The following is a 24,795-nucleotide window of genomic DNA, read 5'->3' as shown; positions in this document are numbered from 1 at the left end:
TTAAATTTTTTTGTAGAGATGAGGTCTCCCTGTGTTGCCCAGGCTGGTCTCAGACTTCTAGCCTCAGGCCATCCTCCTGTCTCAGCTTCCCAGAGTGCTGGGATTATAGGCATGAGACACCATGCCTGGCCTAGAAGGGATCTTAAAAGATAATTTATTCATCCTTCAGTGTTCTTTTAGCATTATGGTTTCTTCACCGATTTTTATTTATTCTTTCTTTTATTACTATTACAATTATTATTATTAAGATGAGGTCTTGCTCTGTCACCCAGGCTGGAGTGCAGTGGTGCTGTCATGGCTCACTGAAGCCTTGACCTCTGGCTCAAGAGATCTACCTGCCTCAGCATCCCGAGATGCTTGTACTACAGGCACGTGCCATCATACCTGGCTGATTTTTTTTTTTTTTTTCAGAGAGACAGGGTCTCACTATGTTGTCTAGGCTGGTATCGAACTCCTGGGCTCAAGCGATCCTCCTACCTTAGCCTCCCAAAGTGCTGGGATTACAGGCATGAGCCACTGCGTCTGGCAAAAAATGTTAATATTATTAATACTATTTGACTTTACATTTTGTTTTACTGACTTTCACTGTATTTCAGTTTTAGAAATTTGTTAATCTTTTTCTTCATGAGTGATTATTACAGTTAAATGTTATGCTTAGGAAGGCATTTCCCACTTCCCCTCTGGAAATTGTGAAAATACTCTGTATTTCCTCCTTCCTTCCTTCCTTCCTTCTTTCCCTCCCTCCCTCCCTCTCTCTCTCGCTCGCTCTTTCTTTCTTTCTTTTTTTTTTTTGACAGGGTCTCTCTCTGTCACCCAGTCTGGAGTGCAGTGGTGTGATCTTGGCTCACTGCAGCCTTGAATTCCTGGGCTCAAGTGATCCTCCCACCTCAGCCTTTTGAGTAGCTGGGACTACAAGCATGCACCACCGTGCCCAGCTAATTTTTGTATTTTTTTTTTTTTTTTTTTTTAGAGAGATAGGGTCGCCCTATGTTACCCAGGCTTGTCTCGAACTTCTAGTCTGAAACAATACTCCTGCCTCGGCTTCCCAAAGTGCTGGGATTATGGATGTAAGCCATTGTGCCTAGTCTCTATTTCCCCATTCTTAATCTAAATTCCTTGTTAAACTTTACTTATACTGGTTTAGAGTTTCTTGGCTCATCTTTATGGAGCCAGTGCCATTAAAATGCTTTTTGCATGATTTTCATTCAGACACATTCAGGAGGTGGTAAATCTTCAAACCCAGCAGAATAAGGAGCTGCAGGAGCTCTATGAACGCCTTCGGTCAATTAAAGATAGCAAAACCCAATCTACTGAGATTCCTTTGCCACCTGCATCACCACGTCGACCAAGATCTTTCAAAAGCAAACTTCGAAGCCGCCCCCAGTCCTTGACACATGTGGACAATGGCATAGTTGCTACAGGTAAATCAGTCATAAAAGTAATTTTTAAAAAATCTAGTCCAAGATTAGCAAAATTAGAAAAATGATTATAATACAATTTATTTTTAATTAGGCTAAAATAATTTAAAGAAGTACACATTATTCTGAGATTATTTTCTGTTTTTGATGTTAAATGTCCTTTTATGTAATAATGATTAGGATAATTGATAGATTGTAGAGAGAAGCTGAGTATGGTTCATGCTTTTATTTGGAAAACCAGCAGCTGGAAGCCCAATGCCAATCCCCACAATAATTTTTGAAATGTTGTCAGTCAGTGGGAACTTCTGGTCTAGCATTTAGAGTTTGTTGGAGAGTTTGTTGGTAACAAGATAATCTTAAAATTTTACTCGGCCGGGCGCAGTGGCTCATGCCTGTAATCCCAGCACTTTGGGAGGCTGAGGTGGGCCTATCGCCTGAGGTCAGGAGTTCGAGACCAGCCTAGCTAACATGGCGAAACCCCATCTCTACTAAAAATACAAAAATTAGCTGGATGTGGTGTCAGGCGCCTGTAATCCCAGCTACTCAGGAGGCTGAGGTGGGAGAATTGCTTGAACCCTGGAAGCAGAGGTTGCAGTGAGCCGAGATTGTGCCATTGCACTCCAGCCTGGGCGACAAGTGCGAAACTCCATCTAAAATACATACATATATATATATATACACACACATATATACACACACACACACACACACTCAACAAGAATGAAACTCCGTCTCATAAAAAGAAATACATACATATATATATACACTCATGCTCTTATCTGAAGAGATCTTTGTTTATTAGTTATAAGAATATTAGTAAAATATACTTCTTTGACTTTGAAAAATAAGAGCATCAATCTCTACTTAACTAATATAGAAGTTGTTAATCAGGTCAGGCCTCTTTGGTTATATGTGCATAGTCAAGGTGAGGGTTAAGGATGTATTGTAAGGACATATGTGAAACCCCAATGGAACTTGTCGTAGGCAGAATAATTCCCCCCAAAAACGTCCATGTGCAAATCCCTGAAACTTGTGACCATGGTAGGATATATGGCAAAGGAGAATTAAGCTTGCAGATGGGATTAAAGTTGCTAATCTGCTGACTCTAAGATAGGGAGATTATCCTGGATTATCCAGGTAGGTCCAGTGTAATCACTAGGATCTTTAAAAGTAGAAGAGAAGAAACACAGAAGAGTCAGAGAAAAGGGAAACAGTGTCAGAAAGGTGCAACATTGCTGGCTTTGAAGATGGAGGAAGAGTGCCACAGACCAAGGAATGGAGGCAACTTCTGGAAGCTGGAAAGGCCAGGGAACACATCTCTCCTATAGCCTTCAGAAGGAACACAGCCCTGGCAACACCTTGATTTTAGGCCAGTGAGGCCCATGTTAGGCTTGTAACCTAGAGAACTATAAGATCAATTTGTGTTGTTTGAAGCCACTAAGTTTGTGGTAATTAGTTACAACAACAATAGACAACTAATACAGAACCCAAGAACAGGAACTGTACTTGGATGATCTTGTAAAGACAGAATTAAGGGGTAGACTTAGATTGAAGGCAGCTCTGGGGATTTAATAGCAGAAGTACATGAACCTTCAGTCTGATGCAGTATCAATAATAGCTATACTTTATTTTATTGTTTCATTCCCAAATGGCTTCATTTTATGCATAGTTTCTGCTTTCCCAAAACTGTTAGATAACACTGGTTACTCGTGATCCCAAAGCATTCTTTCACTTTCAGGTCCTTATTTAACTGACCTTTGTTAGATTCCAGGGACAGAAAATTTGACTGTCCCTGCTCATCTTTTTCATGCCAAGAAATGGGTCAGAGCCCATTGCCTGGCCTATAGTTGGGCTGTTCTACAGTCAGGTGTCCACCTGTTTCTAAGTAAGCATGGCCAGAGAAGTATGATCTCATGGTAAAAACATGTCTCTGGAGGCTGTCTTTGGGATTCCTCAACTTATTTTGTGTTATAATGGATGTACCACAGTTTGTTTATCCATTCACCGGTTGGAGGACATTTGGGTTGTTTCTAGTTTGGGGTTTTACAAATAAAGCTCCCGTAAATAGTCACATACAGCTTTTTGGGTGAACATAAGTTTTCAGATCACTTGGATGAAATACCCAGAAATGAGATTGCTGCATCATATGGTATGCATATTTAACATTTTTTAAAAACTAACAAACCATTTTCCCAAGCAGCTGTATCATTTTACATTTTGTCAGCAATGTGCGAGACTTCCAGTTTTTCTGATGCTCTTCAGCACTTGGTATTACTAGCATTCTTTTTTTAGCCAATCCAATAGGTATTTGATGATATAAAGTGGTTATTTTATTATAATTTTCATTCCCATAATAGTTAGTGATGTTGAGCATTTTTTTTCTTGCACTTATTTGTGATCTGTATATCCTCTGTGGTAAAGTGTTTGTTCAAGTTTTTTGCTATTTTTTTGTATCCTGTTTTATTTTTAATTGAAATTTTCATTGAGATAATTGTCGATTTACATGCAGTTAAATAATACAGAGGGATGCTATGTACCTATGTATCCTTTACTCAGTTTATCCCAAAGGCAACAATTTTTGTCATTTTAGAAAATTAGGTTGTTGGTTTTCATATGGTTGATTTTCGAGAGTTTTTTCTGTATTTTTGATAAAAATCCTTTGTAAGACATGTGATTTAGAAATATATTATTCAAGTCTATAGCTTGTCTTTTCATTCTCTTAACAGTGTCATTGGCAGAGCGAAAGTTTGTGATTTTAATAAAGTATACTTTATCAAATTTTTTTTAAAAATTGTGATTTTGGTGTAATATTTAAGAACTCTGGCTAAACACAGGTCACAAAGATTTTCCTCTATGTTTTCTCCTAAAAGTTTAATAGTTTTATGTTTACATTTAGATTTATGACACATTTGGAATTACTTTTTGTATAAGGTGTGAGGTTTTGGGTGAGGTTCTTTTTTGCATATTGATATTCAATTATTACATTACCATTTGTGGAAGAGACCGTCCTTTCTCCATTGAATAGCTTTTGTACCTTTTTGAAAAATCAATTAGCCATATATGTGTCAATCTCTTTCTGGACTCTTTATTCTGTTCCAATTAATCTATGTGTCTGTCCTTTCACCAATACCACACTATTTTGATTATTGTAGTTTTATAGCAACTTTTAAAATTATTATTGTTAAAATTAGGTATTATGTTTCCTGAAACTTTGTTTTTTTTCAAAACTGTTTTAGCTACTCTATTTCCTCTTCCTTTTCATATAAATTTTAGAATCAGCTTGACTATATCTAAAAAAAATCCTGCTGTGATTTTGATTGGAATTATGTTAAATCTATATATCAATTTTGGGGAGAATTGACATTTTTACTGTGCTGAGTCTTCCAATCAATAAACGTAGGCTATCTCTCCTTTTTTTTTGTCTTTTTTTTTTTAACTTTTATTTTAGGCTCAGGGGTACATATGCAGGTTTGTTATATAGGCAAATTGCATGTCATGGGGGTTTGGTGTACAGTTTATTTCTCCAGGTCTTCTTAGATATGTTTTATCTGCTTTTTATAGTTTTCAGCTTACAGATTCTATATGTGTTTCGATTTATTTATACCTAAGGATTTATTTAATTTCTACAGGGTTTCCAATCACACATTGATAGAGAAATATGATTAATTTTTGTGTATCGACCTTACATCTGAAGATTTTGCTAAACATATTTGTTCTAGAAGTTTTCTTATAGATTCTTTGGGATTTTTTGAGTGAGCAATTATGTCATCTGCGAATATAGACTTTTTTGTTTCTCCCTTTTTAATCTTTATGCCTTTTATTTCTTCTTACTATTGTACTAGCTAAAACTTTATATTGGACATCCTTGCCTTGTTCTTCCAAGGAGAAAGCCTTCTGTCTTTTGCCATAAATTATAATGTTAACTGTAAGTTTTCGTATATGCCCTTTATTAATTTAAGTTCAATAAGTATGTTGGTTTACAGTTTTCATCTTTTTGTTTTATATTTTGAAAATTTTGATACTATCTTTTTCTGGTTTGATATCAGGGAAAAGCTGCCTTATAAATGAGTTGGAAAGTAAGTATTTCTTTTGCTTCTTTACTTTTAATTTTTTTAAAAAATTACAGTTTTATTGAGATATTTCACATATCATAATGTTCACTCATTTAACTTATACAATTTACAGACTTGTGCAGCTATTACCACAATTTGATTTTGGAATATTTTCAACATTCCACAAAGAAACATGTACATATTCATAGTCATCCCTCATTGTAGCTCCTCTACCCCAAACCCCCAACCACAGGCCCCAGGCAACCACAAATCTGCTTTCTGTTTCTATAGATTTGCCTATGCCGAAACATTTTGTATCAATACAGTTACACAATAATATGTGGTTTCGTGACTGGCTTCTTTTACTTATAATGTTTTTGGGAGTCAAACATTTTATAACATGTATCAGTACTTCATTTTTTATTGCTGTATAATATTAAAATGTATGTTTATCCATTAGAACACTTTCATCACCTCAAAAAGAAACCCCTTTTCTATGAGTAGTAGCCCCCCCCCATTTATTCCCGCTTCCCCCATCCTCCAGCCTCATCAATCACTAAAGTATTTTTTGTCTCTATAGATTTGCCTGCTCTTTTTTGGGAGGCCAAGGCAGGAGGATTGCTTGAGCCCAGGAGTTTGAGACCAGCCTGGGCAACAAAGTGAGACCCCATCTCTATAAAATTAGCCAGGCATGGTGGCGCATGCCTGTAGTCCCAGCTACTCAGAAGGCTGAGACAGGAGGATTGCTTAAGCCTAGGAGGTTGAGGCTGCAGTGATCCATGTTCACGCCATTACACTCCAGCCTGGGCAACAAGCAAGACCTGTCTCAAAAAAATAAAATAAAATAAATAAAATAAAATAAGATTTGCCTACTCTGGACAGTTCATGTAAATGGAATCATACATCATGTGGTCTTTTGTGACTTTTTTCACTTAGCATATATTTACAAAGTTTAACTGTGTTGTAACATGTATTGGTACTTCATTTCTTTTTGTTGCCAAATAATACTCCATTGTATGGATATGCCACATTTTATTCATTCATCAGTGATTACACATTTGTGTTGTTTTCTATTTTTTTTGCTATTACGAATAATGCTGCTATGAACAGTTGTGTTCAAATTTTTATGTGGACATTTGTTTTCATTTCTCTTGGATAGATATGTAGGAGTGGAATTGCTAGATGACATGGGAACTCTATGTTTAATCTTTTGAGGAATTACCAGACTTTTTTTCCAAAATAGCTGCACCATTTTACAGTCATAACAGCAGGACATGAGGGTTCAACAACTCAACAATAGAAGATTCAAAAATCCAATTTTAAAATGGGCAAAATATTCAAATAGGCATTTTTCTAAAGAAGATATATGAATGACTGATAAATACATGAAAAGATGTTCTGTAACATTAGTTATTAAGGAAATGTAAATCAAAGGCACAATGAGATACAACTTTACACCCACTTAAAATGGCTGAAATTTAAAAAGGCAATTCCCAAGGACATAGGACATATGAGGCGAAAAAAAGAAAAAAAAATTTTTAAGACAGTAGCAAGTGTTGGAGGGAATGTAGAGAAATTGTTGAGTTGTGAGTAAGGACTAGAGCCTTACTGAATATGATTTTGCAAATAATCATCTCCTATTCTTAGATTATCTTTTCACTTTCTTGATAGTGTCTTTTGAAGCACAAAAAGTTTTTAATGGTTTTAAAATCTAATCTGTTTCTTTTCTTTTGTTACTTGTGCTTTTACTGTCATATCTAAAATTCCATTGGCTCACCATTGACTCTATAGTAATTGAAAAGAAAGAGAAAAAAGAAAAAAAATCTATTGCCTAACTTAAGGTCATGAAGATTTATTCCTATAATTTCTTTTGTTTGTTTGTTTGTTTTGTTTCGTTTTGAGATAGAGTCTCACTCCGTCGCCCAGGCTGGAGTGCAGTGGCGTGATCTCGGCTCACTGCAACCTCCGCCTCCCAGGTTCAAGCGATTCTCCTGCCTTAGCCTCCTGAGTAGCTGGGACACAGGCGCGTGCCACCACACCCCACTAATTTTTTATTTTTACTAGAGACGGGGTTTCACCATGTTGGCCAGGCTGGTCTCAAACTCCTGACCTCAGGTGATCCGCCCACTTTGGCCTCCCAAAGTGCTGGGATTACAGGCATGAGCCACCGCGCCCGGCCTATTCCTATATTTTCTTCTAGGAGTTTTATAGTGAATCTCTTACATTTAGTTCTTTTTTTTCTTCTTCTTCTTTTTTTTTTTTTTTTGAGACAGAGTCTCACCCCGTCGCCCAGGCTGGAGTGCCATGGCACAATCTCAGCTCACTGTAACCTCCACCTGCCAGGTTCAAGCGATTCTTCTGCCTCAGCCTCCTAAGTAGCTGGGACTACAGGTGCATGCCATCACACCTGGCTAATTTTTATATTTTTAGTAGAGACAGGGTTTCCCCATGTTGGCCAGGCTGATCTCGAACTCCTGACCTCAGGTGTTCCACCCGCTTCGGCCTCCCAAAGTGCTGGGATTACAGGCCTGAGCCGCTGCACCCGGCTACATTTAGTTCTTTTTTTTTTTTTTTTTTTTTTTTTATTTTTTTTTATTGATCATTCTTGGGTGTTTCTCACAGAGGGGGATTTGGCAGGGTCATAGGACAATAGTGGAGGGAGGGTCAGCAGATAAACAAGTGAACAAAGGTCTCTGGTTTTCCTAGGCAGAGGACCCTGTGGCCTGGCCTTCCTTAGTGTTTGTGTCCCTGGGTACTTGAGATTAGGGAGTGGTGATGACTCTTAACGAGCATGCTGCCTTCAAGCATCTGTTTAACAAAGCACATCTTGCACCACCCTTAATCCATTTAACCCTGAGTGGACACAGCACATGTTTCAGAGAGCACAGGGTTGGGGATAGGGTCACCGATCAACAGGATCACAAGGCAGAAGAATTTTTCTTAGTACAGAACAAAATGAAAAGTCTCCCGTGTCTACCTCTTTCTACACAGACATGGCAACCATCCGATTTCTCAATCCTTTCCCCGCCTTTCTCCCCTTTCTATTCCACAAAACCGCCATTGTCATCATGTCCCGTTCTCAATGAGCTGTTGGGTACACCTCCCAGACGGGGTGGTGGCTGGGCAAAGGGGCTCCTCACTTCCCAGTAGGGGCGGCCAGGCAGAGGTGCCCCTCACCTCCCGGACGGGGCAGCTGGCCGGGCGGGGGGCTGACCCCCCCACCTCCTTCCCGGACGGGGCGGCTGGCCGGGCAGAGGGGCTCCTCACTTCCCAGTAGGGGCGGCCGGGCAGAGGCGCCCCTCACCTCCCGGACGGGGCGGCTGGCCTGGCGGGGGGCTGACCCCCCCACCTCCCTCCCAGACGGGGTGGCTGGCCGGGCAGAGGGGCTCCTCACTTCCCAGTAGGGGCGGTCGGGCAGAGGCGCCCCTCACCTCCCGGACGGGGCGGCTGGCCGGGTGGGGGGCTGGCCCCCCCACCTCCTTCCCGGACGGGGCGGCTGGCCGGGCGGGGGGCTGACCCCCCCACCTCCCTCCCAGATGGGGCGGCTGGCTGGGCGGGGGGCTGACCCCCCCACCTCCTTCCCGGATGGGGCGGCTGGCCGGGCAGAGGGGATCCTCACTTCCCAGTAGGGGCGGCCGGGCAGAGGCGCCCCTCACCTCCCGGACGGGGCGGCTGGCCGGGCAGGGGGCTGACCCCCCCACCTCCCTCCCGGACGGGGCGGCTGGCTGGGCAGAGGGGCTCCTCACTTCCCAGTAGGGGCGGCCGGGCAGAGGCGCCCCTCACCTCCCGGATGGGGCGGCTGGCCGGGCGGGGGGCTGACCCCCCCCACCTCCCTCCCGGACGGTGCGGCTGGCCGGGCGGGGGGCTGACCCCCCCACCTCCCTCCCGGACGGGGCGGCTGGCCGGGCGGGGGGCTGACCCCCCCACCTCCCTCCCAGACGGGGCGGCTGGCCGGGTGGGGGGCTGACCCCCCCACCTCCCTCCCGGACGGGGCGGCTGGCCGGGCGGGGGGCTGACCCCCCCACCTCCCTCCCGGACGGGCGGCTGGCCGGGCAGAGGGGCTCCTCACTTCCCAGTAGGGGCGGCCGGGCAGAGGCGCCCCTCACCTCCCGGACGGGGCGGCTGGCCAGGCGGGGGGCTGACCCCCCCACCTCCCTCCCGGACGGGGCGGCTGGCCGGGCGGTGGGCTGAACCCCCCACCTCCCTCCCAGATGGGGTGGCTGCCGGGCAGAGACGCTCCTCACTTCCCAGATGGGGTGGCTGCCGGGCGGAGGGGCTCCTCGCTTCTCATATGGGGCGGTTGCCAGGCGGAGGGTCTCCTCACTTCTCAGACGGGGCGGCTGGGCAGAGACGCTCCTCACCTCCCAGACGGGGTCGCGGCCGGGTAGAGGTGCTCCTCACATCCCAGACGGGGCGGCGGGGCAGAGGCGCTCCCCACATCTCAGACGATGGGCGGCTGGGCAGAGACGCTCCTCACTTCCTAGATGGGATGGCAGCCGGGAAGAGGCGCTCCTCACTTCCTAGATGGGATGGCGGCCGGGCAGAGACGCTCCTCACTTTCCAGACTGGGTAGCCAGGCAGAGGGGCTCCTCACGTCCCAGACGATGGGCGGCCAGGCAGAGACGCTCCTCACTTCCCAGACGGGGTGGTGGCCGGGCAGAGACTGCAATCTTGGCACTTTGGGAGACCAAGGCAGGCGGCTGGGAGGTGGAGGTTGTAGCGAGCCGAGATCACGTCACTGCACTCCAGCCTGGGCACCATTGAGCACTGAGTGAGCGAGACTCCGTCTGCAGTCCCGGCACCTCGGGAGGCCGAGGCTGGCAGATCACTTGCTGTCAGGAGCTGGAGACCAGCCCGGCCAACGCAGGGAAACCCAGTCTCCACCAAAAAATACGAAAACCAGTCAGGCGTGGCGGCGTGCGCCTGCAATCCCAGGCACTCGGCAGGCTGAGGCAGGAGAATCAGGCAGGGAGGTTGCAGTGAGCCGAGATGGCGACAGTACAGTCCAGCCTCGGCTGGGCATCAGAGGGAGACCGTGCAAAGAGGGAGAGAGAGGGAGAGCTCCAGGGTGCTGCAAAATATTGACTGTGCACTGGAGATGGTGTTTTTTTTTTTTTTTTTTGGAGACGGAGTCTGGCTCTGTCTCCCAGGCTGCAGTGCACTGGCACAGTCTCAGCTCACTGCAAGCTCCGCCTCCCGGGTTCACACCATTCTCCTGCCTCAGCCTCCCAAGTAACTGGGACTACAGGCGCCCACCACCACGTAGTGGCGTGATCTTGGCTCACTGCAAGCTCCGCCTCCCGGGTTCACGCCATTTTCCTGCCTCGGCCTCCTGAGTAGCTGGGACTACAGGCGCCCGCCACCACGCCCGGCTAATTTTTTGTATTTTTAGTAGAGACAGGGGTCTCACCGTGTTAACCAGGATGGTCTCGATCTCCTGACCTCGTGATCCGCCCACCTCGGCCTCCCAAAGTGCTGGGATTACAGGCGTGAGCCACCGCGCCCAGCCTGGAGATGGTGTTTTTAAGGGAGCTCAAAAAGAGGTATGATTGCTCCGTTGTCTGCAGTGCTGCTGTTTGTTGGCTACCACAACGCTGAGCTGGGGAACAAGGGGGAATGAGAATTGCCCCAAGTCAAAGTGTCACAGATGCCAGTAGTTTCCATAGTTTGTCTTTCATAGAGGTTTTTAGTTTTATTCTATGGCTTTGGATAATTGTCAGGGGTGGTTGGTTCTAGTTGTTTTGCCTATATTTTTATTGTTTTTGAATACAAGAAAGTTTACCCAGGCCCTTATTCTGCATTTTTAGAAGTCCATCTTCTCCTTCCTTTTCTATTTGCTGAAGAGTTTGTCTTGAGTTAGTATTATTTCTTCTTTAAATGTCTGGGAAATTTTTCCAATGAAACCATCTGGGCTCAGAGATTTCTTTTTTGGGAGGTTTTTAACTTTTCAAACTTTTGGCCAGGCGCGGTGGCTCACAGCTGTAATCCCAGCACTTTGGGAGGCCAAGGCGGGAGGATCATTTGAGGTCAGGAGTTTGAGACCAGCCTGGCCAACATGGCAAAACCCCGTGTCTACTAAAAATACAAAAATTAGCCAGGTGTGGTAGTGGTGGCACGCGCCTGTAATCCCAGCTACCAGGGAGGCTGAGACAGGAGAAGGGCTTGAACCCAGGACGTGGAGGTTGCAGTGAGCTGAGATTGTGCCACTGCCCTCCAGCCTGGGTGACAGAGTGAGACTCCATCTCAAAAAAAAATTTTTTTTTCAAAAATAAATCAAACTCTTCAATAGTAGTTACAGGATTATTTAGATTACGTATTTCATGTTGGGTGAGTTTCGGTAGTTTGTGGTTTTGGGGGGGGCCTTGTTCCATTTTGTCTATGCTGTTGAATTTTTGTGTTTACGGATAATATGAACATTATATTTAATATCTGGGGAATGACATCACCTTTCATTCCTGATATTTAATTTGTCTTCTCTTTTTTTCTTTGTGATTCTTGATAGAAGCTTATCAATTTTATCTTTACAAAGATCCAGTATTTGCTTTTATTGATGTTTTTCTCTACTGTTTTCCCATTTTAAATTTTATGGATTTCTGCTCTTTATTATTTTCTGCCTTCTACATGCCTTGTGGTTATTTTGATCATTTTTTTCCCCTAGTTTCTTTTTTTTTTTTTTTTTTTTTTTTTTGAGACGGAGTCTCACTCTGTCGCCCTGGCTGGAGTGCAGTGGCGCGATCTCGGCTCACTGCAACCTCCACCTCCCGGTTTCAAGCGATTCTCCTGCCTCAGCCTCCCGAGTAGCAGAGATTACAGGCGCCCACCACTTCGCCCAGCTAATTTTTTGTATTTTTAGTAGAGACTCGGTTTCACCATGTTGACCAGGCTGGTCTTGATCTTCTGACCTTGTGATGCGCCCACCTCAGCCTCCCAAAGTGCTGGGATTACAGGTGTGAGCCACCGCTCATTATCTCTTATTTTTGTCCTTTAAAATCATTTGGGAGGCCGAGGCAGCAGGATTACTTGAGCCCAGGATTTCAAGACCACCCCTGGCAACATAGTGACACCCCATATCTACAAAAAAATTTTTAAAAAAATTAGCCAGTCATGGTAGCGCACACCTGTAGTCCCAGCTACGCAGGAGGCTGAGGTAGGAGGATTGCTTGATCCTGGGAGGTTGAGACTTCAGTGAACAGTTATTGTTATTGCACCACTGCACTCCATCCTGGGTGACGGAGTGAGACCCTTTTTCACAAAAAAGAAACCAAGATTTGAGTGCTTGAGGTATCATTGCTTCTAGGCCCTCTTAGCTGATAAGGAACTATACATGTGTATACTAACATATATATACACACACATATCCCTACCTATGAATATTTCTGTATGTAATCATCTGTATTTATATTAAGGTAAATTTGCATTCATATTGATGTCTCCAACTCTAATCCATTACCACATGGATCATTCTGCCCTTATCGACTTATCTATTTGCTTATCTGTAACCTCCCACTCCAGAAGTGAGAAACCTGGCTCCCACCATCCTCCGGCCATTTACTTGTTTAATTCCAGTGTACAAGTATCGTAGTTTCAGAATTTTAACCCAAACCCTAGTGGGAAACACTTTTATAAAGTAGAATACAATGCTTATGTACAGTTTCTTTTGCCTTCAGTATTACAGGTGCCACTCATTTCCAAAGTTATATATAGTTCAGCATCTGTTCTTTTACCCGCTTATATGAGGTTGCTTCATACATTTTCAATATGATTAGATGCTTTCGTCAAATTCTACATTCCCTTCTGGGATTCCCTGACCTCCTAAATTGCTTTTTAAACTTGCATATATTAAGGTTCATTCTTTGTGCCTTTTCTGTGCATTTTGACAAATACATTCTATCCTGGGATCTCATGACCTCCTAAATGATTTTTTTCTTACCTTTGCATACATTGAAGTTTATTCTTTGTACTCCAGTATTCCCTAGGTTTTGATATATTATATTTTCTTTGTTGTTGTTGTTCTTGAGACGGAGTCTCGCTCTGTCCCACAGGCTGGAGTGCAGTAGCGTGATCTCCATTCACTGCAAGCTCTGCCTCCCGGTTTCACGACATTCTCCTGCCTCAGCCTCCCGAGTAGCTGGGACTGCAGGCGCCCACCACCATGCTCGGCTAATTTTTTGTATTTTTAGTAGAGACGGCATTTCACTGTGTTAGCCAGGATGGTCTCGATCTCCTGACCTCATGATCCGCCCACCTCAGCCTCGCAAAGTGCTGGGATTACAGGCGTAAGCCCCCGCACCCGGCCCTATATTTTCTTTTTTTTTTTTTTAAGTTCTAAATGTTTTCTAATTTCCCTTGAGACTTCCTCTTTTATCCATGGATTATTGGTAGTGTGTTGTTTAATTTTGAAGAGTTTGGAGATTTTTCTCATTGTCTCTTTTTTTTTGAGGCAGAGTCTCGTCCTGTCACCCAGGCTGGAGTGCAGGGGCGCAATCTTGGCTCACTGCTACCTCCGCCTCCCGGGCTCAAGCGATTCTCTTGCATCAGCCTTCCGAGTAGCTGGGGCTACAGGCGCCCGCCACCACGCCCGGCTAATTTTTGTATTTTTAGTAGAGACGATGTTTCACCATATTGGCCAGGCTTGTCTTGATTTCCTGACCTTGTGATCCTCCCGCCTCAGCCTCCCAAAGTGCTGGGATTACAGGTGTGTGCCACCGCTCATTATCTCTTATTTTTGTACTTTAAAATCATTATGGTTAGAGAACATCCAGTCAGTCTGAGATATGTGGAGATTTTTTTTTTTTTTTTGAGACAGAGTCTAGCTCAGTTCCCAAGGCTGGAGCGCAGTGGCATGATCTTGACTCACTGCAACCTCTGCCTCCCAGGTTCAAGCGATCCTCCCACCTCAGTCTCCCGAGTAGCTTGGATTACAGGCACGCATCACCACACCTGGCTAATTTTTCTATTTTTAGTAGAGACAGGATTTCACCATGTTGGCCAGGCTGGTCTTGAATTCCTGACCTCAGGTGATCCACCTGCCTTGGCCTCCCAAAGTGCTGGGATTACAGGTGTGAGCCACCACGCTCAGCCTGACGTGGAGAATTTATCAAGTCCCTATGGCTATCTCACTTCTCAGATCTCCCTGTTAACCTCAGGCTAATGGAGTACCTGCTTCTAAAGTTCTAAATCAAGTGAATCCCCTATGGTAGCAGCAACAGCAGCCAAACTTACTGTTTTCTCAGAATGCCCCACTTTGCTGGGCAACAGAGCTGGGTGGGGGTGATGGGAACAGCCTTGTGCAAAAACACCACAGATTGCACAGTTCTTACCTGAAAAGTTCAGTAGTTTTCACGAATAAATGCTTCTGATTTTGTTGTATTCCTTAGGACAAATTCTGGAGTACTAAAGTGCTTGTTTTTGAATTTTGTCCAATTTTAGGATTCCTTTTGAGGGAGGTTTCTTAACGTCCTCACTCTGTCATACTGGAAGCCAGAAATTATTTTTTTTCAGTAGGCAGGAAGGAGAGTATCTGATTATTGTACTTCTGTTAAATTAACTTATTTATTAAAATATTTAGATGGGTTCCAAGCCAGACTTTGTTATTTATCTATTTATTTTTTAGAGACAGGGTCTTGCTTTGTCACCCAGGCTAGAGTACAGTGGCTCAGTCATAGCTCACTGTAACTTCAAACTCTTGGGCTCAAGCAATCCTCCTGCCTCAGCCTCCCAAGTAGCCAGGACTATAGGTGTGTGCCACTGTGCCTGGCTAATCTTTTTTAAAATATTTTTTTGTAGAGATGGGGTCTTGCTATGTTGCCCAGGCTGATTTCAAACTCCTGACCTCAAGCAATCCTCCCACCTCTGCCTCCAGAGTCATTGGGATTACAGGCGTGAGCCACTATGTCAGGCCCTCGAACCAGATTTAATATAAAAATGATCATGTCTTCTTAAGTAGGAACTAAATTATCTTCATTTTCTTTTTCTTTTTATAACTCATGGAGGCCAAGTTCACAAAGACAGGATGCTCCACATGTACCTTCCAGTAGTTTTGTTACCTTATTGCCTCTCACAGGAACAGGTGATTTCATATTTCTAGCTCCAATAGTGCTCTTTCAAAACTTGCTGACATTTCATCTTTTTCCCATTTGGCCAAGATTGGTGGACACATTTGTTGGCCTTAGCACAGCATTTCATAAGTTGTCAGCAGGGAGTTAATAGGTGTTACATGGTCAAATGCGAAATGTGGTATTAAATAATATAAATACCAGTCTCTCCACTGTAGAATTTCTTAGGTCCTTTAATGTGCTAATATGAATTGAGAATGTCCAAGGAAGGAAATAATATACAAAATCTCCCAAAACAATTTTACCAGGGAACCCATTTTAGGAAGCAGTGCTTGGCCAGGTGCGGTGGCTCATGCTTGTAATCCCAACACTTGGGGAGGCTGAGGTGAGCAGATCACCTGAGGTTAGGAGTTCGAGACCAGCCTGGCCATCATGGCAAAACCCTGTCTCTACTAAAAATACAAAAACTAGCCAGACGTGGTGGCAGACACCTGTAATCCCACCTACTTGGGAGGCTCAGGCAGGAGAATAGCTTAAATCCAGGAGGTGGAGGTTGCAGTGAGCCGAGATCACGCCACTGCACTCCAGCCTGGGTGACAGAGCAAGACTCCATCTCAAAAAAAAAAAAAAAAAAAAAAAAAGCACTGCTTAACACGTATATATCCTTCCCTGCCCACAATTATACATGTTTTGTTGGAAACATGAGTTGATACATGGTATTGCTATGTTTGTTTATTTATTTATTTATTTATTTTTTAGACAGAGTCTCACTCTGTTACCCAGGCTGGGGTGCAGTGGTGTGGTCTCGGCCCACTGCAACTTCTGCCTCCCAGGTTCAAGTGATTCTCCTGCCTCAGCCTCCCAAGTAGCTGGGATTACAGGTGCGCACCAACACGCCTGGCTAATTATGGTATTGCAATGTAATGGTATCCACAATGTATGTGTGTAGTTAACTTATAATATGAGCATTGTAGTAAACTGTACAGAATAGAGCCAACCTAACAGACATGAGACTGCTATCTTTAGACAGGCCTGCTGGCAAGATTGGCCCTTGGCTGGTATGTGGGAACTTGGTTTCCCTCTGTTCCCTAACCGGTAAATAGTTCACTTTGCCTGGTTTGTTGGTACAAATAATGTGATTTATCCTGAACACATGTTTTCCTCCTCAGAGTCTGGAATTTTGGTACGTGCCTCTGAGACCAGCCCCCAGTGAAAACCATGGTCACTAAGTCTCTAATGGGCTTTCCTGGGTAGAAATGTGTACACCTGTTGCTGTATTTTTTTGTTGCTGGAGAAAGGATAGGGAGAGAACATATGGAAGTCTGAGCATGAATTTCTCTAGACTCCTGTCTTTTCCCTTTGCTGACCGTAATGTGTATCTTTCACTGTAATAAACCTTAGCTATGAATACAACTATATCTTGAGTCCTTGGAGACCTGTTGAATCACTGAATGTGTGGGTGGTCTGGGAGATCCCAAGACATAATAAAAATATTGCATGTGTTAGGCTGGGCGTGTGGCTCATGCCTGTACTCCCAGCACTTTGGGAGGCCAAGGCAGGCAGAACACTTGAGCTCAGGAGTTTGAGACCAGCCTGGGCAATATGTCGAAACCCCATCTCTACAAAACATACAAAAATTAGTTGGGCATGGTGGCACACACCTGTAATCACAGCTACTCAGGAGGCTGAGGTGGGAGGATTGCTTGAGTCCAGGAGTGTGACAGAGCCAGACCCTGTCTAAAAAGGTATATATTGGGCCGGGCGCAGTGGCTCATGCCTGTAATCCTAGCACTTTGGGAGGCCGAGGCGGGTGGATCACGAGGTCAGGAGATCGAGACCATCCTGGCTAACACAGTGAAACCCCGTCTCTACTAAAGATACAAAAACTTAGCTGGGCGTGGTGGCGGGCACCTGTAGTCCCAGCTACTTGGGAGGCTGAGGCAGGAGAATGGCATGAACCCAGGAGGCGGAGCTTGCAGTGAGCCGAGATCGCGCCACTTCACTGCAGCCTGGGCGACAGAGCAAGATTCCGTCTCAAAAAAACATATATAGTATATATTATATATATTATCTTAATCCTCAGAACATCTCTGTAAGCTAGATAAATATTAATGTTTGTCTTTTTTAGGTGAAGAGACTGAGGTTAGTGAGGTTAAGTAACTTCTTTTGGATCTCAGTTAATAGGTGAGAGAATCCAAATCTGTCTGACTTCAAAGCCTTGGCTTTTAACTATTATACTGCATTGCTTCCCAAAACCATAAATTGTACCTGTAGTGGGTTGAGGGGAATGAATGATGATAGTGGTCTGAGAATGCTTCACGCAGAAGATAGGATTTGAGTTGGTCTCAAAGGATAAATGGGCTGGCCAGGTATGCAGTGGCTCACGCCTGTAATCCCAGCACTTTGGGAGGCTGGGGCGGGTGGATCACCTGAGGTCAGGAGTTCGAGACCAGCCTGACCAACATGGTGATACCCCCATCTCTACTAAAAATGCAAAGGATAGCCGGGTGTGGTGGTGCACACCTATAATCCCAGCTACTCGGGAGGCTGAGGCAGGAGAATTGCCTGAATCTGGGAAGCGGAGGTTGCAGTGAGCCGAGATCATGCCATTACACTCCAGGCTGGGCAACAAGAGCAAAACTCCATCTCAAAAAAAAAAAAAAAGATAAATGGGCAGAATTGAAATTAAGGGAAGTGGAAAGAGTATTGTCAATAGATAGAATTTCATGATATTAAGGCATGCAAACGGTAAAAATGCAAGATTTGCAAGAAAGACATATAACTTTCAAATAGTTGGGTGAAATGGAGGATTTATAGTAGAAAGTTTTCCTTCTGTACTTAAAAAAATTTGGCAGCTGCCACAGCATGTTTCTGTTAGTGTTTAGTGTAAGATAATGAATGATCTAAAACAATTATATATTTAAGCTTAATAAGTGATACATGTTAGTTTAAGGATAATAAATAAAATAATGTACTTGTTCTGCAAGGACAACCATGATTTCCCAGGTCTTTGCCACCTAAACAAGTGGGAACCCTCATGCTGTTAGCAGTAAAGAACTGTTGAAGCTTTTTTTTTTTTAAGCAGCATTTTATCTGAAAACAGCATTTCACTCATATTATTGTTTACTTATTTATTCTTTCTGAGACACGGTCTTGCTCTGTTGCCCAGGCTGGAGTGCAGTGGCACGATCTTGGCTCACTGCAATCTCCGCCTCCCAGGTTCAAGCGATTCTCCTGCCTCAGCCTCCAATTAGCTGGGATTACAGGTGTGCACCACCATGCCCGGCTAATTTTTGTATTTTTAATAGAGAGAGGGTTTAACCATGTTGGTCAGGCTGGTGTCGAACTTCTGACCTCATGTGATCCACCCACCTCGGCCTCCCAAAGTGCTGGGATTACAGGCATGAGCCACCGTGCCCAGCCTTCACTCATATTAATCTGGTGGTAGTTTGAAGAATATATTGGCTAGAGCCAAGGAGTGAGTCCATTTAGATCACTGCAATCATAGTAGTCTATGCATGAGATAATTAAGAGCTTATAGAATGGTAGAAATGAAAGTGGACAAGAGACATTGTATAGGAGGAATTTCATGACGTAGTGATGGACTGGAGATTTGTGTATTGGTGGGGAGATCCAAAGGATCTGAGTTTGAGTGGTTTGGAAAAAAATGCAGTATCTTAAACAGAAGTATGACATTTAAGCAAATCGTCATGCCAGGATTGTGATAGGTTTGACCCCAGGTATATTGACTTGAATTATTTATTTTTTAATTTAATTTTTTTAGAGACAGGGTCTCACTGTCACCCAGGTAGGAATGCAGTAGCGTGATCATAGTTCACCATAACCCTGCACTCCTGGGCTCAATCAAGCCTTCCACCTTAACCTCCCAAGTAGCTGGGACTACTGGTGTGTGCCACCATGCCCAGCAAATTTTTTTTGAGACGAGATCCTCCTATGTTGCCCAGGCTGGTCTTGAACTCCTGGCCTCAAGCAATCCTCCTGTGTCAGCCTCCTAAAGTACTAGGATTACAGATGGGAATCACCATGCCTGGCCTGAATTGAATAATTTATTAACATCCAAGTAGAAAAATACATTTGGGAATTGGTTGTGAGATTGTGATTGAAGAGAGGAATCAAGGTATAGGATAAGAGATAGAAATAATGCAGTGGAGTGATCACTGAAACTGTCTGAATATAAGCATCACCTTGGAGGAAAGAACAAAAAAGAACATCAAGGACTGAACTCTGGTTTTATTCATTTCATCAATAAGAAATGAATATTAAAGAGCACATTTGAAGTTAATATGTTATTACTACCTATCATAAACCACGTTTGCATAGTACTTATTTTAATGTGCATTGATTGGGTATTTTCTGGCTTGTGAGCTTTGAATTAAGTGGTCTTTTATATTATGATATGAATAACTTTTAAATGAAATCAGTAAATAAATGATCCTGCTTTATGTAAAGCATAGATACTGAATAACATTCAAATAGCATTTTTTTCCTTTTCATATGGCACATTGTTCTTCATAACTTTGTGTGTGTTTGTGTGTGTATGTGTGTGTGTAGTTGTTCTTTCTGTTGCCTGCTTAAGAGACACGGTCTTGCTTTGTCGCCCAGGCTGGAGTGCAGTGGTTGTTGCCCTAGTCCCTGTTTCATTTAAATACTTGCTTCAGTTTGTTAATTATTTTTTCCTCCACTTGTTGGCTATTGTGCCACTAGTTCAGCAGCCTTAATTTACTGCCAATTGAGTATTTAAGATAACTTGTTAGACCAGAGTTATACACAAGAAGAGTCCTAACATTTTACTTCCCTTAGTGGAGAAATGTTCTTTTTTCATTTCTCTTCTTTTTCTCCCTCCCACCCAGAAATGTTCTTTTTTTTGTTGTTTGTTTGTTTGTTTGTTTGGTTGGTTGGTTGGTTTTGTTTTGTGTGTGTGTGTGTGTGGAATCTCACTCTGTCTCCCAGGCTGGAGTGCAGTAGCGTGATCTCGGCTCACTGCAGCCTCCACCACCCAGGTTCAAGCAATTCTCCTGCCTCAGCCTCCTGAGTAGCTGGGATTACAGGCACCCACTACCATGGCCAGCTAATTTTGTATTTTTGGTAGAGACGGGGTTTCACCATGTTGGCCAAGCTGCTCTCAAACTCCTGACCTCGGGTGATCCACCTACCTTGGCCTCCCAGAATGATTGGATTACAGGTGTGAGCCACTGTGCCAGCCCCAGAAATGTTCTTAAATTAATGACATTTAGACCTAACCTCTCTGCAACAAATGCTTTAGAAGCTGAAGGGATTGGGCACAAAAATATTTCTAAGAGAAGACGGATAGGCAAAACTGTGGGCATTGATACGTTCCTGTTTCTGGCTATCTTCTCTTTTTAATTCTACCTGCTGACATTCTTCTAGGTTGAGAACACAGTCTATAAAAGCTTAGGCTCCAAAGCCTTCCCCAACTTTGTTGTGCTCTTTGCTCCCTCGCTGGAATAAGCAGAGAATTAGTTGAATGTGCAAAGGGATAACAAGAAGAAATGATGCTTTTATTATAGACTGACTTTTGTGTCTCAGGATTTTATGTCTTAGAAAAATTGGGATTCCAACAAGTTAGTATGTCATTTTGATATATCATGGTTGCCCCAAATTGGTAAATGTTGTTTTAAAACTCTTGTATATGTGAATGTTCTGATTAATTCATTAAACTCTTCTTATACAACACTACTGTGTTTCCCTTTGATATTTAAGGCTGGGTGCGGTGGCTCACACCTGTAATCTCAGCACTTTGGGAGGCTGAGGCAGGCAGATCACTTGAGGTCAGAAGTTTGAGACCAGCCTGGCAACATGGTGAAACCCCATCTCTACCAAAAATACAAAAATTAGCCGGGCGTGGTGGTGTGCGCCTTGATTCCAGCTACTCGGGAGGCTGAGGTGTGAGAATCGCTTGAACCCAGGAGGCAGAGGTTGTAGTGAGCCAAGATTGCGCCACTGCACTCCAGCTTGGGTGACAACGCGAGACTCTGTCTCAAAAACAAACAAAAATATTTAATCACCTTTGAATCTAAATTTTCAGTAGCACAGGGTTCATAGAAAATCACAGACTATGCATATGCAATCATTGAGATTGTCATGTTTCCCTTTATTAAGTAATATCTTCTTCCATTTCCTACTTTATTATATCAGTTGGCATTTATTTTATTGTATTATTATTATTCTTTGAGACAGAGTCTTGCTCTGTTGCCCAGGCTGGAGTACAATGGCGTGATCTCGGTACACTGCAACCTCCGCCTCCCGGGTTCAAGCGATTCTCTTGCCTCAACCTTCCGAGTAGCTGGGATTACAGGCGCACACCCCCACGCCTGGCTAATTTTTGTATTTTTAGTAGAGACGGGGTTTCATCACGTTGGCCAGGCAGGTCTCGAACTCCTGACCTCAGGTGATCTGCCCACCTCAGCAGTTGGCATTTATGATGGAGTACAACGGAAAGCCCACTGAACCGACAGTCAGGATATCTGGATTCTAGCCCCAGCATATGACGCCAGTTGTTAATCTTCTGGGTCCCAGTTTCACTGTCTATAAAACAGAATGATACTTGTTTATATCACAGGCCTGTTATAAGTTTCAAAAAGTATTAATATGGAAGCTTCTTGCATTACCTCTTGCAATTTTTTTTGTATTTTTTCATGATTAAAAGAAGTACCATAACACATGTATAAGGCATCTTCACATGCTTGTTAAATCCCTGGAACTGTTATTGTGCTTAAATTTACAACTGTATTTCCTAAAATTAATTTTAGACCCACTCTGTAAGTTTTTGGCTTATAATTCAGTCAGAGGAATTGGAACTCTATGAATATTTTCTATAAGAATGATATCATAAGCATGAGTAATAGTACTCAATTATCATGTAAAGACTTAGTGTGATGTTCAGATTAGGAAAGTATACTTATGGAATTCTCTGTAATTGATTTCTTTCATTTATTTGAACATCTTATACTCCACAACTCATGAGGCTCATCAAACCATCTGTGTCTTCATTTCTGCTATTCTAGATACACATTCATCTTTTTAAATCGTAAACAGAAATATCGGTAAAAAATAAAATGAGATTCTAGTTTTCTGAAGCTTCTTGAAAGTCAGTATGGTACATTGAAAAGATAGAGTGTCTTTGTCTAGGCTTTAGAGTTCCAGGCCTGTCTCTGCTGGTAATTAGTTGCAAGAACTTGGGCATGTCAATTTACTTATTCTGGGCCTTGTTTTCCCATTATAAAAGTGGCTTGCACTAGACCTTTTTTTTTGTTTTTAACATTATTTGATTCTTTTTTAATCTTTAAAGTATCTATCTGAGGGAGCTGGTGAAAAGATTAGAGTTTATACTAATTTTTATGAGTACTATTTATTACACTTGATTTATACCTAAGGTAACCATATAATTTGCTGTCCAAACAAGAGGAAACTTTTTTTTTTTTTTCTTGAGACGGAGTCTTGCTCTGTCCCAGGCTGGAGTGCAATGGCGTGATCTCAGCTCACTGCAACCTCAGCCTCCCGGGTTCAAGCTATTCTCCTGCCTCAGCCTCTCGAGTAGCTGGGATTACAGGCGTCCACCACCATGCCTGGCTAATTTTTGTATTTTTAGTAGAGACAGGGTTTCACCATGTTGGCCAGGCTGGTCTTGAACTCCTGACCTCGTGATCCACCCGCCTCAGCCTCCCAAAGTGTTGAGATTACAGGCGTGAGCCACTGCGCCCAGCCAAGAGGAAACTTTTGAGAGTGAAAGGGAGTACTGTTAGCAATTACTCCAGGACAACAGCTTTAAACCAGGACGACGCAGGTAAACTAGAGTGTGTGTTCACCCTAATTGCACCCCATGTGTGGTTCTGTTAACTGCTTTGTTGGCCAAAGAGTTATCTGATTATCAGTTTTAATTCGTTTTCATGGTTTCCCTGTTGTTGTTTTTTTTTTGTCTTATAGATCCACTGTGTGTGGAGAGTAATGCAGCATCATGCCAACAGTCTCCAGCCAGTAAAAAAGGGATGTTCACAGATGACTTACACAAGCTGGTGGATGACTGGACAAAGGAAGCAGTAGGAAATTCTCTTATTAAGCCAAGTTTAAACCAACTTAAACAAAGTCAACACAAACTAGAGACAGAAAACTGGAATAAAGTATCTGAAGTAAGTTGTTTATACCCAATTCACTTTGTTTACAAGAACTAAAACCATAAAAATTGATGCGCTTAGGCCTATAGTTACAGTCACTATGAGAGAGTAGTATGACTTGATAACATAGAGACTTTTATCCTTTTTTAGATTCATTATGTCTTTGAGCAAATTATATTTTAGACCATGAGTCAGTAAACTTTTGGGGGGAAGGAGCCAGTTAGTTAATATTTTAGGCTTTTCAAGCTATACTATTACAACTACTTAACTCTGTTATAGTGCAAAAGCAGCCATAGAGAATATGTAACCAAATGGGCATGGCTTTGTTCCATTAAAACCTTATTTACAAAAAGAGGTGGTGGGCTGTGGTTTGCCGACCCTTGTTTTAGACTGTTCTATTTTTTTAAAAAAAATCCAGCAAGTATCAAAGAAGAAAGCGTCTGGAATGAAGGTAAATTCAGTCCAGTGTTTCAAGAAGAGTTTGGGTTTTAAGGAAAAGTTTTCCTGTGTTTCACGTCAGTATTCTTAGATCTGATAAGTTATTTGTTCATTATGAAAAAGAATTTTAAAGTTATTTAAACTAGAATATTATGAGAGGTGTTTTAAAGAAAAGACGCCTAGTTATTGCATGTGGCCTTAGTCAGGTGTACATGCAATGAAGTGAAGAAAGATGCCCACAATGCATTCTGGAGTAGGAAGAAGTCAGGCTTACAGAACAGCACACATAGTATAATATAATTTATGCAAAATTATATACATTAGATATGCATAGAGAAATATGAAAAGCCATGAAAAATATGCTGGATGGTGGAATTTGGGCCTTATTCTACTTTGTACATTTCTGTGTTTTTGTATTTTTAAAGTAAGTGACTTTTTTTTCAAAATGAGTAAACCTATTAAAATGGAATCAGGGCTTATAATTTTAACCCTCTTAATTGAAAGAGATTTATCTCTGTGTGTTACATTTGTGTACATGTATTGTCATATGTGTACATGTATAGTCATATAGTTTGTTAAAGAAATAATGCATTTATTGTTAATATTGAATAAAAATTTTCAAAATCCTCGATTTCCCAAGCTAGTGAGCAGTATATCTCCTTGGGAGCTCTGTGTATTT

The 24,795-nt window shown here is 42.8% G+C and overlaps 1 protein-coding gene across 5 annotated transcripts in view; it reads left to right on the top strand.

Moving 5' to 3' along the window:
• Positions 1-24,795, top strand: part of WNK3 (WNK lysine deficient protein kinase 3) — a 164,330-nt gene that overhangs the window by 130,655 nt on the left and 8,880 nt on the right. For 2 of the 5 annotated variants that reach the window (XM_008959220.5, XM_034950281.3), the window contains exons 21-23: positions 1,210-1,421; positions 5,465-5,494; positions 23,491-23,693. In XM_008959220.5, coding sequence (XP_008957468.1) covers positions 1,210-1,421; positions 5,465-5,494; positions 23,491-23,693 — 445 coding nt within the window. Of the gene's footprint in view, positions 1-1,209; positions 1,422-5,464; positions 5,495-6,050; positions 6,492-23,490; positions 23,694-24,795 lie in introns of those variants that run through there. The other 3 variants (XM_055106662.2, XM_057301156.2, XM_055106663.2) reach the window with 2 other exon arrangements.

Source organism: Pan paniscus, chromosome X (genome assembly GCF_029289425.2).
Source record: "Pan paniscus chromosome X, NHGRI_mPanPan1-v2.0_pri, whole genome shotgun sequence".
Taxonomy (NCBI): domain Eukaryota; kingdom Metazoa; phylum Chordata; class Mammalia; order Primates; family Hominidae; genus Pan; species Pan paniscus.
The sequence above is the reverse complement of the archived record's forward strand: the minus strand, read 5'-3'. Positions and strand labels throughout refer to the sequence as shown.